General features: G+C 40.7%; 1 protein-coding gene across 1 annotated transcript in view; it reads left to right on the top strand.

Annotated features, from left to right (window-relative positions):
- Positions 1 to 19325, top strand: part of SERPINI1 (serpin family I member 1) — a 144281-nt gene that overhangs the window by 109487 nt on the left and 15469 nt on the right. The window contains exon 6 of the mRNA XM_087725293.1: positions 8127 to 8224. Within this exon, the coding sequence (XP_087581419.1) occupies positions 8127 to 8224 (98 nt within the window). The remainder of the gene's footprint in view (positions 1 to 8126; positions 8225 to 19325) is intronic.

Below are 19325 nucleotides of genomic sequence, written 5' to 3'. Positions count from 1 at the left end.
TCATTTTTTTTAAGATTACTGATAGTGGGATCATTGCGATGATGAAGAGAAGAGGTGAAAGTGAATCACCCTGGAAAATTCCTCGCTTGATATTAACCATTCCGTAGCTCTCATTCCCTACTGCCATTATTATTATTATTATTATTATTATTATTATTATTATTATTATTATTATTATTATTTCTCACTTCTTTTCTCCATTATGCAAATTCATTTATTTACATAATATTGCTTGTCCTAAAAAGGAATAACCTAATTGTTGCCTGCATTTCAGTGAAGTAGGTAGGAGGATAAAATTGTGTTTGAAATACCTAGAAAATGCAGTGACTTTTAAGTATTTGCTTGAGGGAAAGATTAGCAGCTCTTGTTACCACTAACAAGGAAACAACGGCATGTCTCTATTTGTAAGATGCCAAAACAGCAGTAGAGGGAAAGGGTTCATGGAGAAATTTGGTTACTGTTATTAGTTGGCATGCCTTTTATATTCTTCTGCTGAAACTGTGTTTGGAAGACATTTTTGCAAATTAGTTTCATGGTCTGTTTCCTTGCTATGCCAAAATAGATTTAAAATGTTGATTGCTTTGGCATAGAAATAATGATTCAAGAACAAAACCAAGTATAATTTAGCAATTCTGTGGTCTTTTACTGTTTTCTCACTTTGCTATTAAGACAAGCAAACTGCAGTTTCGGTTGGACACATAGTGTAGACGGAAAATTGGAAATGCTGTGATTAACTCAGTTTGGCTTAGCCATTCCAAGCCCTTTTACAAATGTAGAAGTTCTAAAAACACTTATTCTATAATTGAATGGTGTTTTTCAGGGAATGAAAGTTTTAACCTTTTTTCCCCTATGTTGGACCTGCAAGCCACAAATGCAATTTTCCTAATTTGTCTCCCTCACACTTACAGTACACACACACACTTTTTAACAATATACACAGAGATCTTAAAATATTTACAAAGTATTTTATGCAACCCGTTGATAACATTCAGCAGATCTGCTTTGCAGTCCCCAGAGAAATTCAAGGTTACAGGCCTGTAATTAATCTCTGGAATTTAATAAGGGAGCGACCATATTGGAGGACTGCTCTCCAAGCTTATTACATTAGCTGCCTCTTTTGTCCCTATTATGAAAGTAACATTGGTGAGAAATGGCATCAGGTTTATCTGTTCTCAGCTCTGCTTTGCTCATTAATATTTATCGAAGGCTTTAACAAAGTCTGGTAGGGAAAACGAATTGTCTGGGCATAAAAGGCAGCTCCCAATCTTATATCCTGCTGTAGCATCGCAGTCGACTCTGACCGATAGACAAATCCTTGAATGAGGCAAAGCACATATAAAAAGAACCAATTCCCCAGTGAGGGCAGACACTGAGGTTGGGATGAAACAACAAGTATATGAAGACTCCAGGTTCTCTTTGTAGGCGATGGGGTCTTTTCCATCCAGAATAGCTGCCAATCCCTGTTAGATTTTCCTGTGATTTTGAGGCAAGTGACCCCAAAACTTCAGGGTAGCCTTCCAGCTAGTTAGTTTAATTAACTATCTTTAGTTTTTTCTAACTAAACTAAAGTTAAAAAGAAAAAAAACACCTCCTCACCGCCCCCACACAAGGAGGGATGTGATGGCTCAGTGGCTAAGACACTGAGCTTGATCAGAAAGGTCAGCAGTTCGGCGGTTCGAATCCCTAGCGCTGCATAACGGAGTGAGCTCCTGTTACTTTCACTTTACAGTTTTTGCCAGTCTAGCAGTTCAAAAGCATGTAAAAATGCAAGTAGAAAAATAGGGACCACTGTTGGTGGGAAGGTAATAGCGTTCCATGTGCCTTCAGCGTTTAGTCATGCCGGCCACATGACCATGGAGATGTTTTCGGACAGCGCTTCGGCTTTGAAACGGAGATGAGCACCACCCCCTAGAATCTGGAACGACTAGCACATATGTGCAAGGGGAACCTTTACCTTTACCTTAACCACAAACTTCAGGCTAGCTTCCCAGCTAGTTAGTTGAATTAACTATCTTTAGTTCTTTTTAAGTAAGAAACTAGTTTTTTTCTTTAACTGGTTAAGGAAAAAACAACACACCCCCACACCCATTCTAGGAAAATGCAGCTCATCCTTGTAGAGTGCTGTACTGCAGCCACTTCAGCTGACTGTTATCTGCAGTTCGGCTGTTCAAATCTCACCAGCTCAGAGTTGACTCAGCCTTCCATCCTTCCGAGGTGGGTAAAATGAGGACCCAGACTGTGGGGGCGATATGCTGACTCTGTAAACCGCTTAGAGAGGGCTGAAAGCCCTATGAAGCGCTATATAAGTCTAACTGCTATTGCTATTGTATTTTCTTTGACTTACAACAATCGGGAACAGAATTTCATTTGCTAAGCAAGCAGTTACTAAAGGAGTCTTGTCTGATTTTTTTTTGCCATGGTTGTTAAGTGAATCACTGCAGTTGTTAAGTGAAAGCAGTTAGTAAGCGAATCTAGCTTTCCCCATGGATTTCACTTGTTGAAAGCTGGCTGGATAGGTTATATGACTCCAGGATGCTGAAACTGTCTTAGATACATGCCGGTTGCCAGGCAGCCAAATTTTGATCACATGACTGTGGGAATGCTATGACTGTTGTGTGAGGACCAATCACAAGTCCTTTTCTTCAGGGTCGTTGTAATGTCAAATGATCGTTATGGTTTTAAGTAAAAGACTAGTTATGCAAACAATTCTGGGGCCACTTACGTGTGTGAAATAACTATATCCATACATGCCAAAGATAGAAGCCATCTTTGTATAGGGTCTCAAGCCTGCCACATATTCAAACATATTCTACTCTGAGAAACTGGGAGGGAGGATTGTGTGGAGCATGGAAGATATGTAGCCAAAATAACATTCCTTCTCAGAAAGTCAAGGTCATCCTGTCCGTGCACCTGGATGGATGTAGATAGGAGGAATCTTCCTTTGTGGCAATGACTTATTGGACCATGTGATGGACTTCTGGGTGTTGGGGCAGGGTCTTGAACTTTCAACTGGGTGGGGAAAACCTGGAAGCTTTCAGATTCGGCTTTTCCCAGATGTGCCAACATGGCTCTTCTAATAAATTGGAACTTTGAGGAATCCCTCGCCTATTGGATTGAGGATGCTATTTGAAACCCTGCCACACCACTGGTTACAGCTCTTTGCTTCTCCAAAAAATTGTAGTATGTCCCACCTCCTGGCTACTCAAATGCCCCCCGGTTTAAAATAGGGGATTTTTACAGGTCTTCATACTATAGAACCAGAGACCCTGGTTTAGAGGCAGACCTCTAGTAATACAAAATTTGCTCACTTTGTTCAGAATTTTTGCATCAGAATATTATTATAGCTACTGATCTGTAAAGTCGCTATTGTGTAATATTTTCTTTTTTAAAAAATTTCTGACAAAAGTTCACTGACACATTCCTGGGAGATTTTTTTTTCCTCCCTCAAGTTAAGTGGCAGAATCAACTTTTCAACCAGAAAATTGGAGGTGACAATAAGAAGGATTTCTATTTGGATCAAATAAATCTCCTGTATATTGTCTTTTCCTCGATGCTGTAACTGGCAGGCTCCAAGGACATGCCAGCCAGTGCCAAAAGTTATTATCTCTCTCCTGGGCACACAACAAAATCACAAGCTGTCATAGAAATCTAAAATGCTTTGTTTTACTGTCATAGCAATTTAGCATGTGTCACAGTTTCACTTGTGCCTTGCAAAGCAATAGAAGGGGAAATGAGATGGGACAATACTGAACTTTGTTCAATGTGAGTAGAAAATGGTTGATTTCTCAGGAGGCACCACTCAGTTCTGGAGATGAAGTGTTGCCAAACTGTAGTGCAAGAATGTGGGCAACTAGAAAAATGTGTGTGTAGGTAGTCCCAGGGATGGGATTGAAAATTTTTAGCAACCGGTTCTCTGCCCAGTTGCTGGGTGGGTGTGGCCATGGCTGTGACCTACTCTACCTCCTCAGGGCAGGAGGGGGGAATTTTCATCCTCCCCAGGCTCCATAGGCTTTCCCCGAGCCTCCGGAAAGATGGAAACAGCCTCCCCCGGGGCCTGGAGGCCCTCCGGAAGCCAGAAATGGTTCTGTAGACTTCCAGTAGGCCCGTTTTTCACCCTCCCAGAACCTCTATGCGGGTCCTGTATTTACCTAGCATGATGAACGAGACAGGAGGGGTGGGGCGGGATGGCCAGGACCAGCGGGTCTTTGCAACAACCGGTTCAGCGAACCAGATGCAAAATTAGCATCCAGTTCGCTCAAACCGGTGCAAACCAGCTGAGTCCCACCCTTGGGTAGCCTCAACTTACAACCACAATTGGTATTCAAATTTCCATTGCTAAGCAAGGCAGTTGTTACGTAAGTCGCACCTGATTTTACCACAATTTTTTTTGCCTCCGTTGTTAAGCAAATCACTGCAGTTACACTATATTGCCAAAAGTATTTGCTCACAACTGAGTCTGATTATGTGGATGGGTGAGCGAATACTTTTGCCAATATAGTGTATGTGAAACGTGCAATCATTAAGTGAATCTGGCTTCCTCCATTTATTTGATTGTCAGAAGCCAGCTGGGGAAGTCACAAATGGTGATCACGTGATTCCAGGACACGGCAACTGCGTAAATACATGCCAGTTGCTATAAGCAGCTAAATTTTGATCAGATGACAGTGAGGATGGTCATAAATACAGGAACAGATTGTAGGTCACATTTTTCAGTGTTGTCGTAACTTCAAATGGCCAATAAGCAAATGGTTGTAGGTCAAGGATGCAATTTCCACTCCCTGTTATGTTGCTCACAGAGGTCTGCTTCACAATTGCACTCCCAAAATTGGGCAGCATGAGGGGTTTTTATCCATGTTGCTTGTTGGGGTAACAAGCAAGATAAGCATGTAAGCTTTTAATGTATTTGCTCAAATCATGTAACATACATGCACAGAACACCGAAGAAAAGGCCATAATGACCGCCTTGTTGTCGATGATGTTGTCACTATATACACCTTTGATTCTTAAAAACCAGGTCTCTTGTCCCAAGAAGTTTGTTCCAAGGGAAACTTGAAATTTTCTGTCCCGCTTAGTTCTTTCCTATCAAGGGTCCTTTAGTTAGTTGATGTAGAGAGTAAGGAAGATGATTTCAATGGAGATATGCAAACTGCGTTGTCAAGACAAAAAAAGGGGCAAAATAAATTATCAGTTGAGAACATTGAAATAATGGTCTGAAGTAGCTTAGACATTTTTCCAGTTCACTGAACTTTATTATAAGAAGGGGAGGAGACACAACACAGTCATTTATATGGAGTAGAATGGAATGGAATAGAATAGCAGAGTTGGAAGGGACCTTGGAGGTCTTCTAGTTCAACCCATGCTTAGGCAGGAAACCCTATACAATTTCAGACAAATGGTTGTCCAACAACCAATGTTCTTAAAAACTTCCAGTGTTGGGGCATTCACAATTTCTGGAGGCAAGTGGTTCCACTGGTTAATTGTTCTAACTGTCAGGAAATTTCTCCTTAGTCCTCAGTTGCTTCTCCTAGGCTTTCAATATTCTGTCCTAGCCAATTTCAATAAAATTGTTGTTAACCTTCCTGTGGAGTTGATTTCTTAATCTGGTCTCCCTAGTGAGAGTTACCTAGTTTCCATACATTTATTTGTGCATGTAATCCCTTTAGTCTATCCAAGGGCACCAACTAAGGCGAACATATATTAGAATAACATGTCAGCTAGTAATGACATTAAAATTATAGGAATGGGATGCATGCCTCAAATGTAGTTGTTACCAGTGTGCTGTTATGAGCAAATTTAGAATGGGGAAAGCAGACTAGCTGAAATCAGGATTCCTAAAGCAGAAATAAGCCTGTAATTCCACAAATCCTGTTGAAATGCTAAATTCATCCCTTTTAAATATTTTGTACTGCTGGGAGACTTGAATGAAGTGTTGTCCTCTACCATGTGTTTAGGATTGAGACACGTTCTGTCCTAGCTAGCTTCTTTTGAAAGACTATACAACAGAGGTGGTATTCAGTAGGTTCTGACCAGTTCTGGAGCGAACATTTTGGGTAGTTCGGAGAACCGGTAAACACCACTTTTGACCAGCTCCGCCCCCATCTATTCTCTGCCTCCCGAGTCCCAGCTGATCAGGAGGGAATGGGGATTTTGCAGTAACCTTCCCCTGGAGTGAGGAGGGAATGGAGATTTTACAGTATCCTCCCTCTGCCACACCCATCAAGCCACGCCCACAGAACCTGTAGTGAAAAATTTTGAATCCCACCACTGCTACACAAGATAATTTGGAGGGTGGAATACCAAGGAACAGGAGAAGCAAATTTTCTGAATTCAACTCTGCTATTAATAAGAACCTGGGAGGGCTAAGAGTAATGTCAGAAGCCTACAAGTCGACTTCTGCTAAGGAGCTGATGAATTTCTCTTTGACTGCCTGAAATGAAAGAGTTGGTTTGCTATGGTTGGTTTGCTGAGCATTAGCATACAAGTACTAAGTGAATGAGCTTTTGTTTGTATGTAGATGGGGAGCTTCAGAGACCATGTAAAATATTATGTACGCTTTCATAGAGAAAAAAAAATGAAACATCTCCTTTGCCAATCTTTCTGCAAAGTTGGCTGGTACCAGAGGTGGTATATCAGAGGTGGTATTCAGCCAGTTCTGATAGGTTCTGGACAGGGGTGGGTTTCTCGCCCCGTTCCAACCGGTTCGGTTGGAACGAGGCCGTCGGCGTCCTCGCGCACGTGCACGCGCGCGGTGCACGCATGCGTACTAGCGTCTGTGCGATGCTCCAGCTGCTCCTGGAGGATCGCGCAGACGCTGTATGCGTCCTGCGCATGCGTGGAAGCGCAGAATTTGTCAAAACCGGGTAAGGGGCGGGCGCGGGGGGGGGGGCCTTCGCCGTTCCCGGAAGTTACTTACTTCCGGGTTCGGCGACCAATCGGATCGCAGGGACCGCCGCGAACCGGTTGAAACCCACCCCTGGTTCTGGAGAACCAGTAGCAGAAACTTTGAGTAGTTCAGAGAACCGGCAAATCTGTGGCCCCTGCCCCCACTGCCTCCCATCCTCCCAGCTAATCTTCTGTTGTTGCCCTGAACAGAGCTGGAAAGCAGGTTAGTGGGGTGACGAGGGAATGGGGATTTTTCAGTATTCTTCTGCCACACCCACCAAGCCACACCCACAGAACCAGTAGTAAAAAAAAAATTGAGCCACTGGCTGGTTCGTACTGGTTAGCATGGATTGCCACGCCATTTACTCTTGCTGAATCTGATATGAAAAACAAGAGAACGAGGAGCACATAAAGAATTGCCATTAATAGAACATTTAAAATGTGTTTTTTTTTTTTTGTTGCAACAGAACATTTTTGCTGTTTTGAATTCTGTGAGATTCTGTGAGAGCAACCAAGGTTCAGTTTTGAGACCATATTCTGAGTGATGGACATTGTTCCAAATTTACAGTTAGTTGGCAATCAGTTTCAGAAAGCTTGGTATATTAACCTTAAAATTTGCAAACCAATCGTCTTCCTTCCTTCCTTCCTTCCTTCTTTCCTTCCCTCCCTTCCTCCAGGTTAGGGAGTTGAAAACAGTAAGAGATTGTGCCAAGTGTGGCTATTTGCTGCATGCAATAGTAATGCAGTTTTTAAAAACAAAGCTCTTGTTTATTTATCTTTTCTGTTTCATTGTTCTGCTTGTAACTGCTTTGTTGTATTTTTCCCCATGTTCTGTTATAGTGCAGGTTCGTGATGCTATTTAAAACTGACTGCATTTCGTTTTGCTTTGTATACACAGGCTCCCTTGCCCACATTTCTATTGACTCAAAGTCCTTTGCAAGGGTGATGTTGTATGACTGCAAAACAATTAGTCTCAGGGTATTACTGCAAACAAGACAATAAACCAGGAATAAGCTAGTGATGAATGTCAGTTCAATGCATTGTCTCTCTGAGTTTCTCTCTCGCGCTCTTTGTAATGTGTTTTCTCCTGCTGAGCTACCTGAATGCCTTGTAGGCAGTTATTATATTATATTCTTTCCTTTCCCCCTGTTTTTCCAGCAACAATTTGCATCTTCACTTCTTTCCTAGAGCAAAGGGAGTTAAGACTTTCATTCTTTTCTCTCTCTCTCTCTCCCCCCGTCTAGGTTCACAATAGAACAGGAAATTGATCTGAAGGATGCTTTGAAAGGGGTTGGAATTACAGAAGTATTCAGCCAAAGTGCTGATCTCACTGCAATGTCTGGTAAGCGGCTTTTTTGTGATTTAGGTTATTATTGCAGCACTGCATTCATTTTCTTCTGCAATAATTTGAAAACTTGGCCCAGAAAATCCCGGCCCCACAAATGTGTTAATTCATTAATTAAATTTCTAAACCAGTATTCTCAAATAGACACAAAGTGGGGGGGGAAGGCAATTTTTGGTCTGACCTAGGCTCTTCCTGCAAGATGTCTACCAGCTTTTCCTACTCAGGTGGTCCCTAGACTGTTGGATGCTAACTTCCAGAACTTGGAAATTGATGGGAATTTGTAAGTGGAGGTGGGAGCATCTGGAATGCAGCAATCATCTAGTCCCAATTTAACAAACCATTTGGAGGTGGCCAATTTTTTGGAAATGTCCGTTAAACTGTTGATATCGTTCAGGGAGTCTACCTTATTTTGTTGGATTAGAAGACCTCCATGGTCCCTTCCAACTCTTATTATTCTGTTATTCAGTTGTTTCGCCCTTTTTCTCTAGTCCTTTTATGTCACAATTCAGGTTTGGTACAGGTTTTAAACAAGATGTGTATTTTCTTGGAATAGGTTTTATTATTTAAAAATGTTATTTTTCATTACAAAAACAGAAAGGCTGCTCTCTAATTTGCAACCATGGTCTCTACCTGACATTTTTTTTTTTAATTTATGAAAGCTACTTTAATCTTCCAAGCTCTATTCTGTTTTCTTGATCTCCAGTCTAACTTCTATTTGACTTGTCTTCATAAGCCCTACCTGCCTTCTTTACTAGCTTCAGGCTGTCTTTCTGTTTGTCCGTCCATGCATGCATGCATCCATCCATCCATCCTAGTCCCAATCCTATATACAACCAACTACTTCTCCTTTGGCACCTTATTTATTAAGAAAATTTGTATGGCTGCCCAACTCACTCATGGTGACCCCAGGCTTCGTGCAGAAGTAAATGCTGTAGAAGTCTCCATGGTCATCACCTGCTTCAGCTGAACTTGACCATTGGAACTGCTCTGGTGCTGCTTGAGGTCACCATGAAAGTGTAGTGTTGACTCTTGCTTCATCTCTAGCTGTTACTCTCTGACTGTGGCTTTATGTGAACTGTTTTGACCTCTGGGGAAATTGGCCAATCTAATCCCCTCTGGATTGACCTGGCTTGGTTTGGCACTTTCCTGTAATACAACAATTTCTCTTTAAATTCCCATTGCTACTGTAAGACAGCTTCTTCAGGCCTTGCATGTCTTGGTGTTGCTGCTTCCCTTTCCCGGTTGTCTGTTTTTCATCTACTTTTCTTGAGTTGTACTGTCTCGTTCTCTCTTTAGCTGGGTTAGCTGCTGATTGGATGGGTTTCATCTAGTACCGTGATGGCGAACCTCTGGCACGTGTGCCAGAGGTGGCAGCAGCGCCTTCTCTGTGGGCACACGAGCCATCACCCCAGCTCAGTTCCATGGTGCATGCGTGCACATCTCCCACAGGCCAGCTGGTTTACGTGTTTCTGCTGTGCATGTGCAGGGGGCGATGCGCGCATGCACGGGGGCGGGGTGATGCAGGGGCGCATGTGCATTGCATTTTGGGGGTTTGGCACACATGCATTTGCACCTGCACACACGCACTTTGGGCACTCGGTCCAGAAAAGGTTAGATATTACTGATCTAGTATGACTGGCTGTAGGCTCTGATTGACTTTGATTCCAATGCCATCAGCCCAGACTTCAGACACTTCTTGAGAATACAGTTACTGTATTTTTTTTAATAAAATTTTTATTTTCAAACAAACACAAACACACAAAACATATAACATAAAAACCTCTTCAACTGCATACAGTGTGTCGATTGGTTACAAGGTCTTTCTGCGTGCTTTCCATAGCCATCACTTGAGCTTTATCAAAAATCACATATTGTCAATCAAATATCTTTATATACGTTATTATTAGACTTAGTTTGTTTGATTATCACTATTGTTTCTCCATTTTAAACAAGGTATTCTAAATATGTATCCATTTATATTATGATTCATTATATCATCATCAATATATCCAATAATAAATAATTTTTTATATCCTATTCTAAGTCATTCTATTATTTTAGCATTAATAACATTCTCTAATGATTTTCAGTTCCATGTTTTTTCCATTATTAGTATCATGAATCTAATATACATGTATACAAATTGTTATAATTGTTAAACATTCATTAAGCATCGCTATTATTACATCCGTTTTATATGAAACATATTAAATTTGAAATAAATTTATATTATGGCATTTCATTACATCATCCTGAAATCATCCAATGATATTGCAAGAGCCGAGATGGCGCAGTGGTTAGGGTGCAGTACTGCAGGCCACTTCAGCTGACTGTTATCTGCAGTTCGGCGGTTCTAATCTCACCGGCTCAAGGTTGACTCAGCCTTCCATCCTACCAAGGTGGGTGAAATGAGGACCCAGACTGTGGGGATGATATGCTAACTCTGTAAAGCGCTTAGAGAGGGCTGAAAGCCCTATGAAGCGGTATATAAGTCTAACTGCTATTGCTATTGCTATATTACATCTTTATATTCTATTTTATATAGAATTATTTATCTTTTATAAAAAGGTTTTTCCACATCATCTCCATCATCCTCACTTACAGTTTGTATAAAATTTCATATTATCAATCTAGTATATATAAATGCTTTATTATCATTATTGATCATTTATTTGACTACAGCTATTATTACTTTGTCTTATACATAGTACTCAAAATTTAACTACATTTAAATAAATTTTGTGACATTTCATTTCATCATCCTGTATCCTTCCAGAAATAGTGCAGTCCAATATCTCTTACCATTTGTAGAATCTGTATTCTAAGTGTTTTCTTGATAAGTCTTATGTGGACTTCTCTTGACAACTTGTTATTCATTGCATATCTTATAAAGATTCGAAACCCTCTATCTGTTCCTTTCATCAGCTTGACTTTTGTTATAGCTGGTGCTTCTGCCGAAATTACTCTCATTGTTTCTGAAAAAAAATTTCCCCTTTCTTCATCTATATTTTGACATCTGAGATAGAGTTCCAGTTCATCAATCTCTCCTTTCCGTATTTCACACTTATCATTTCCCTCCACTCTCAATTTGCTGTCAGTGTCAACAATTTTCTTATCACTTTCATATGTCTCTGGTTTTTTGAGGTCTGTCCTCAAATTTCATCGTTGTTTTATAAGTATTCTCAACTCTTTCCTCCGTACTTTCTGTATTTTGATCTATAATTTCAAGTCTCTTTTCAATTCTCTCTGTGATTATTAAGACTTTTTGAATTTCTAGCATAATTATTTGCAATGTTAGTCCCTTTCTTCTTCATATTGGGCCATTTTTCCAGGTTATAAACACTGCCACTAAAACATCCAAGGCTTTTGCTAGGTTTCAAACAAATTCAGTAAAGTTTTTCAGGTCAAAGCTTTCTCTTTCCTTCAAAGAAACACCTGTATAAACAAGACGTTTTCCACTGATCCTTTCAGTAAACAAAGCCAGTAGCTTTGTATTATCAGATGTTGCCAAGCCTCTAGCCTCTAGATGGCAGTGTTACATCCTTTCCCTGTTTTTGCCTCTCTTTCTAAGCTCCGAACTCCGGAAGTGAAGAAAAAAATGTTTAAAGATTACGATCCTGCCGAGCCTTGCAAGGAAAGAAATTTTTAATCCACAAATACAAAAAATGGAAAAAGTATAGAGGAAGAAGGGAAAAAAGAGACCAGTCCAGTTTAAAAGTAAGAGGCATTTGTAAAAAGCCATCCATAGAAAACAAACAAAATTATAGTGAAAAAGATAACACAATAGTTTTAAACCAGGGTTAATTCATCGCTTACTTCCCTCAGTCTTCAATTTTATTTTAACTAAGTCTTTTGAGTTTTCTCTTCTCTAATAATAAGGATTTTTCTCATCATTTTGACAAAATGTCTCTCCTGTTCTGCTTCCATTTCAGGGGACTGTCCCAACCTTCTGCAGCCATTTTGACTGCTTCTCTTGTAGCCGGCAAAAAGAGCTTTCTCCTGGATCGATCAGGGACTTTGCGATGTCCCTGAGATCAGCAGGACATGCTCTTCTTTATCACCGTTCCTTCAGAATGGTTTAGATCCAAAAAGGACCGTCCAGCACAGAGATATCAACAGCAATCCTGGAGCTCCAAGATTGCATGTCGTGTTGTTGCAACATCAAGCCCCGCCTCCACAGTTACTGTATTCTTTAAATACAGTAATTCTTTAAATACTGTATTCTTTAGATACAGTAACTACCTTCCTGTGAAAGAGAACAACTTAAGCTTTCAGGGGAACAGAAGGGAGTGGAAACTGTGGCATGTTGTTTTGTTTTCCCCTTTTGCCCATACCCTCTCACAGTCAGAACTCTTGCTATACCTAAGAGTCCCAGTGGCACAGTGGTTAGGGTGCAGTACTGCAGGCTACTTCTGCTGACTGCAAGCTGCCTACAATTTGGCAGTTCGAATCTCATCCGGCTCAAGGTTTACTCAGCCTTCCATCCTTCCGACGTGGGTAAAATGAGGACCCAGATTGTTGGGGGCAATATGCTGATTCTGTAAACTGCTTAGAGAGGCCTGTAAAGCAGTATATAAATCTAAGTGCTATTGCTAAAGTATATGAATATTTGCTGATTATCATACTGAGGGAGTCAGCTCAGGGCTAATGGATTGGTTCTTCTTGCTATCTGTAGAACTCTTACTAAATATCTCCAGATCCATAATTCAGTAACGTCTGTCTCTTTTCTCTACTTTTTTTTCTCAATGTGCAGATTTACCAATGGAGAAAAAATGATTTAAGAATTCTGACCTTTGTTTTTGATTTTGTCTTAAGTGCAAAGTCTTTTCTTCCTTTCTAGGATTAGTCTTCTTATTCTTCCTGCAGCACACAGTCCATTTTTAACTGCAGATGAGCCCAAGAAAATTAAAACTATCTGCACTTTAACTTTTTCTCTTTAGATTGTGAATTCAATAAGCATGCTGATTGATACTTCCTTGCCTTCTTAATATTTAACCTTAACCCAGATTTTTCATTTTCCATTTTTACTTTCATAATGAGCTTTTCTAAGTCTTCATTATTTGAGCTAATGAAATGGAAGTGTCTGCATAACTTAAAGTATTAGTGTTAATTTTGTAAGTGCTTTTAATTCTTAGTATTAATTTTGATTCCAGCTGTCATCCCTTCAAATCCTACCACACTTTTAATATATTTCATGCAGAAGTTAAATAGTTATGAGGAGACAGAATGCATTTTTATCTCATTCTTTTTCCAGTTCTGAACAATTCTTTCTCCAGATTTTACAGTAACAATTGATATCTGCTGTGTTAAAACTATTTGCAACCATGACACATGCCTATTTATTATATGGGGTTCAGTTAAGCCTTCACAATCACATGGCTGCATTAGAAAGGTATCATAGAGTCCAAATTCCTACAAAATGTCCTTGAACGGCTGGGTGGATTAGACATTTATGAGTCCATGTATTTGCCATACACTAAATAAATAAATCCTACCAAAATATATTTCAAGGTAATTGCTTTGTTTCAGGAAATAAATGTCACCAAAATTGAGCAAGCTCTGGCTAAGCATCTTTCCATAATGGCTAAGGATATTCTTTGACCAAGTTGAATTGGCGTCCTTAATGCTAACTCATCCTTTTAATTCTAGCTGGAAAAAAATAAATTGCATTTTGATGGCTTTCCAGTGAAACAATATTAATTCTGGGATATGAGAAGACCAAACACACATTTAGACAACTAGTACTATATGTAGAAGCCCAAAACATAGAGTCCTCCCTTCCTAGAGAACGACTTGCAAATACTTGTTTTATAAAATTAAACACCACATCAAACTACAGTTCCAATATTCAGACGAGTGTAATCCTTAACTCATTTGAATGTCCTTCACAGAAAGGAAAGTCTGTCATAGAAGGGGAAATCAAGAAAAATTATATGTTTTATTTTGTTTCCCTTCAACTTATTTTTATATCCCGCCTTTATTATTTTTATAACCAACTTAAGGTGGCAATTATATCCAACATACTTTCCTCCTCTTTTCCCCACAATAACAACCCTATGAGGTAAGTTGGCCTGAGAGAGAGTGACAGGCCTAAAGTCACCCAGCTGGCTTTCACAGTTAAGGCAGGACAAGAATTTATAGTCTCCTGATGATTGGCCCAAAGTCACCCAGTCAGCTTTCATGGCAGGTTCCAGTGTTTTACTCCACTCTATGACCATAACAAACTTAACAATATTGCTTCATTTGTTAATGTTCTTATTGAAATACCTTCCCTTGCCCTTTCTGGTTTGATGTTGAAAGTCTGTTTTTAATTATCGTACACTCTTATTATTTCCCCAAATGTTTCTTCTCCATTATGATTTCTTGTCTTGGATCTTTTCTTCTTCAAAAATTTGGACATAATCTTTTCCTGATGATTTTTGTGATAGCTCTTTCCTGAGATTCTGTGTTTATAATTTGCATACCCAGTCTGTTCAGAAAACCAATCTTACATTCTGATGGCATGTCGTACAGATCAAATGTTTCTGGCACATCTACTTTTCTTAATTTTCTCATTCTAACCAATATAATTTATGCTAATAATTCATACCTGCTTCCATACTTGTGCCTAGAAATGTACCAGCTTATTAGTTTTCAGTTGTCTGTCTTTTGTATCCATTATATAAAAGCCATTATTATATGTGATCTATGTCTCTGAAGATTTGATGAAAGTCTATGTTTAGACTGGTGGGAGAAAGGGGGTGGAAGTAGAACAGAACAGTTCACTCCTGTGAGAAACAAGGGGAAGGCGTCTGAGAGATTTTCCTCTTGCCTCCTGTATGAGAAAGGGACAATTGGAAGGGTGAAGGTATAGAAGAAGATGGTGTGCTGGATGCTATAGCTATTCCATTATATTGTTTTATTATGTGATAGAGCTCTTTGAGGGGGTGTGGAGGGAGGACGACAGATTCTGTAAGAGGAGGCAAGAACATCATGGCGATGATGGAGATAGAAGATATGGTAGGGGGCAGGGACTGGCTCTTCTTGGGGAAGGTTGCCCTGGTATTTAGCATCAGTATCACATTCCATACTCTTGGTTCTCCATCAAGGGCTTAGTCATCAAAACATCACCATCCCTGAGTTTTGGTTGTACTTCTAAATGCCAGATCAGTCTGTAATACGACATTCCTCATCCACATTTTTTAGCTGAGAGTGTCAGCCCTGGAAGCCATCTTTACCATTAGCGCTTCAGGGCTGCCACATTTAGCACATAGGGAAATTGGGGGTGGGGGGTGTTGCATGAAGTGGTGGAGGATTAGCCTTAACAACATTCCTCTCTCTGGGACTCAAGAATATTCGGCCTGCACCTGGATAGGAGTGACTGGGGATTGTCTCCAGTTGGGACGGTGAATTGATTGGACCATGTTATGGACTTGTGGGTGCAGGGGATGGATCTTTGACTTTCTTTTGGGTGTGGAAAACCTGGGACTCTCAGATTTTCCCAGATGCAATATGACATCTTGAATAAAATGGAACTTTGAGGAACTTCAAGCCTTGGAGTGGTTTAGTGGTTTATTAGCATTTGTAGGCCGCCCTTTTCCCTGAGGGGACTCAGGGCGGCTCACACAAAACCGGGAAGGGGGGGAATACAAACATTAAGATAACAACATATAGTAAAATAATAACCAACATACATTCATCATTCGGGCGGGGTAACTATCCTATCCCCAGGCCTGACGGGCGAGCCAGTTCTTCAAGGCTATGCGGAAGGCTTGGACGGTGGAGAGGGTACGAATCTCCACGGGGAGCTCGTTCCAAAGGGTCGGGGCTACTGCTGAGAAGGCCCTCCTCCTTGTAGTTGCCAGCCGACACTGGCTGGCCGATGGAATGCGGAGGAGGCCTAGTCTATGGGATCTTATAGGTCGCAGGGAGGTAATTGGCAGAAGGCGGTCTCTCAGGTATCCAGATCCACTGCCATGTAGGGCTTTATGGGTGATTAATAGCACCTTGAAGCGCATCCGGAGACCGACAGGTAGCCAGCGCAGCTCGCGGAGGATAGGTGTTATGCGGGTGAATCGAGGTGCACCCGCAATCACTCGCGCGGCCGCGTTCTGCACTAGCTGAAGTCGCCGGATGCTCCTCAAGGGCAGCCTTCTTTCGTTGGGGTGTTACTTGTAACGCTGACAGAGAGTTCTTCTCTAGGGAATGTGGTTGACTGTAGAGACAGAGATAGGCAAGATCCATCACCAAAGTACAAGAGAAAAACTGAAATTTTAAGTCCATAACAAGCAGAAAATATGCAGAAGCAGCTCAGGCACACACCTACTTAATTTACATAAATATAAGAGGGAGAGAAGAGACAGTGTAATGAGACGTGCAAGATGGGTTTTAGCTCCACCATGTAGGCCAGACAGGAACTAATTGGCTAAAATTACTTTTTATTCAGAGCGGCTATAATCACAAAATCTTGGTGTGATTCCAAAGGGAACTTAGGATAATTCCTGAAATTCTTATGCATGTTTTGGCTGAGAAAGAGAAAAAGCAACTCCAACTGAGTACATTTAAGAGCCTCCCTGCTGTTATTTAACATCAGGGATGAGATTCTACCAGTTTGGACTGGTTCAGGTGAACCAGTAGCTCCGACTATCAGCTGGGAGCAAAACAGTTCCCTCCGACTTTCAGCTGGGCCTGCCGACTCGCCCTTGCGCTATACTCACTTATATTCCCTTTTCTGAAGCCCAGCTGATAGGCGCAGCAGAGAGGATTATCATGCCTCATCTGTTTTCCTCCCCACTTTTCCTTCCGTAATGCGGAAGGTGATTTCTCTGTAAACTGTGCACATACCTGCAGTGCATGTCAGGCATGTGCGTGAGTGAAGCGAGCGCTCAGTGAACTGGTTGTTAAACTGGTAAGATCCCACCCAGTGGTGGGATTCAAATAATTTCAACAACTGGTTCTCTGCCCTAATGACCATCTGGGTAGGTGGGGCTCGGTGGTCATGTGACTGGGTGGGCGTGGCCAACTCAAGGTCACTCAGGTCAATGGGCACGTCTCCTTAGCTGTTACAATGTAATAAGGATTAACCTGAGAGGAAGTTTCTATAAGCAGGTCAATAAAGATTAGGCTAGAAACAATACTAGAATGTTTCTTTCCTGCCTTCCTTACAGGATTAGCCCTGTAAAGTGGGAAAAAACAAAAGGAGATTTCTTCCAATAATCGGTTCTCTGAACTACTTAGAAAGTTACCAACCGGTTCTCCCGAATAGGTGCGAACTGGCTGAATCCCACCACTGATCCCACCCCTATTTAACGTCTATATGAAGTTATTGGATGAGATTATCTGCCAACATGGGATTAAATTGTACCAATATACCAATGACACTTAGTTGAATATCTGTGCCCGGGGACATTATTCTGTCAATCTGCTTTCTCAGCATCTGGAGGCAATGTGGTTCTGAATGGGGAAGGACAGTTTCAGCTCAACCCTGAGAAGATTGACTGACTATGGGTTTTATAGCTTCTAAATTTGATAACCAAACAAAGAAATGAATATGATTCTAGTATTGTTTGGCAGGTGATATCCAGGTGTCAAAACAGCACATATTTCACTTGAAGGAGTGGTTGGCATTGAAAAAGAATTATTTTCACTTGATTAACCTGCCTCCTGAATTATTATACACTGCACAGCACCTACAGTCTCATTATTTTTAGTTTCTTCATTTCTCTACCATGACATTTCAATCTGTTACCAGTCAGTGTACTATTTTCTTTTTGATCTTGCTCTCCTTTGCCTTTGAATTCGTCAGTATATTCCCCCTCTGTGATTGTAGTAGTCAGTACATGACCTTGTCTTCTGATTCTGATGGAAGTGATACTGCCATGAATTGGGTTACAGCCAAACATATACTTAACAATGACCTTTGTGAATATCATCAGCACATCATTGCTTCGTACAATTTAATACCTTAAATAGTGCATCTGATTTTAAATGCTGGTCCACCTAAGTTCACATTCCTAAAATATTTTATTTAATGCATTCTATTTTCACTTTGACAATGTCAACATTCTGTCTAGGTCATCTTTAGAACTTACAGATCTTCTCCAATAGATAGAGGGATGGCTTCCAATCTGGGCAAGTTAAGGGCAGGAATCTTATCATCTGGCATCCAACCTTTTCTGTATGTTTGAGGTCTGTCCACACAGTTGTCTTGAAAACAATGCAGAAATAGAACATAGAATAACAGGTCAGAAGGGACCTTGGAGGTCTTCTAGTCCAACCCACAGCTTTAGCAGGAGACCTTATACCATTTCAGATGAATAGTGATCCAGTTTCTTTTTGAATCCTCCAGTGATGGAGCAACCGCAACATCTGAAGCTGTTTCCTTGGTTGATTGCTCTCACCGTTAGGAAATTTCTCCTTGATTCTAGGTTGCTTGGTTCAACATGACCTTCTTTGAGACTTATCATTGATGGTTGATTATGCTTTCATTTATGATGGCTCTTCTGAACTAGCATGAGTGCTGTTATTAACGTAAAACCTAATGTAAGTAGTTGTCCTCCATAAGTAGGCCTAACATTTGAAGAAATAGATGGGGGAGGGGGAAATCAAACCTTCAGAAGTATCACTGTCCTAGTGACATTGACTGTAATGCCCACAAAATGGGATAATCTGACATTCATTAAGAACAATGGGGTCACACCCTCTTCTAAGAGCTTTTAGTAAGAGCCCTTGGGATTAATGGGTATCTGCCCACATGGTCTGGGTTTTTAACAAGGCATTAGTCATGCTTGCCACTTTGAACCTTTCAATTTCCCATCTCAAATGAAGCCTGGCCGAAATCTTATGGCTCTGTTATACATTTTCTCTTTTTTCCCCCTATTCTCACCTGAGGTCTGTGCCATATGAATTTGTAGTAGAGCCAGTCTCTGCAGCTTGGATTGTAATAATGGGCTTCCTCCTCATAGGGAAGCACAATGTCAACTAGAGGGATCTACTGGAGAAGCCAAAAAAAAGGCCAGATTTTCATCTATTCTCTCAAAGTCTTTGCCCTATACAGATTTAAGTCAATCTTACATTGCCTATTTCCACAGTATTTTCTAAAAATGATGTATTAAAAATA

Source organism: Thamnophis sirtalis, unplaced genomic scaffold (genome assembly GCF_051295495.1).
Source record: "Thamnophis sirtalis isolate CommonGarterSnake01/CBP01778 unplaced genomic scaffold, rThaSir2_p1.2 scaffold_11, whole genome shotgun sequence".
In the NCBI taxonomy this organism is placed as follows: domain Eukaryota; kingdom Metazoa; phylum Chordata; class Lepidosauria; order Squamata; family Natricidae; genus Thamnophis; species Thamnophis sirtalis.
This window is presented reverse-complemented; position numbering and strand designations above follow the sequence as displayed.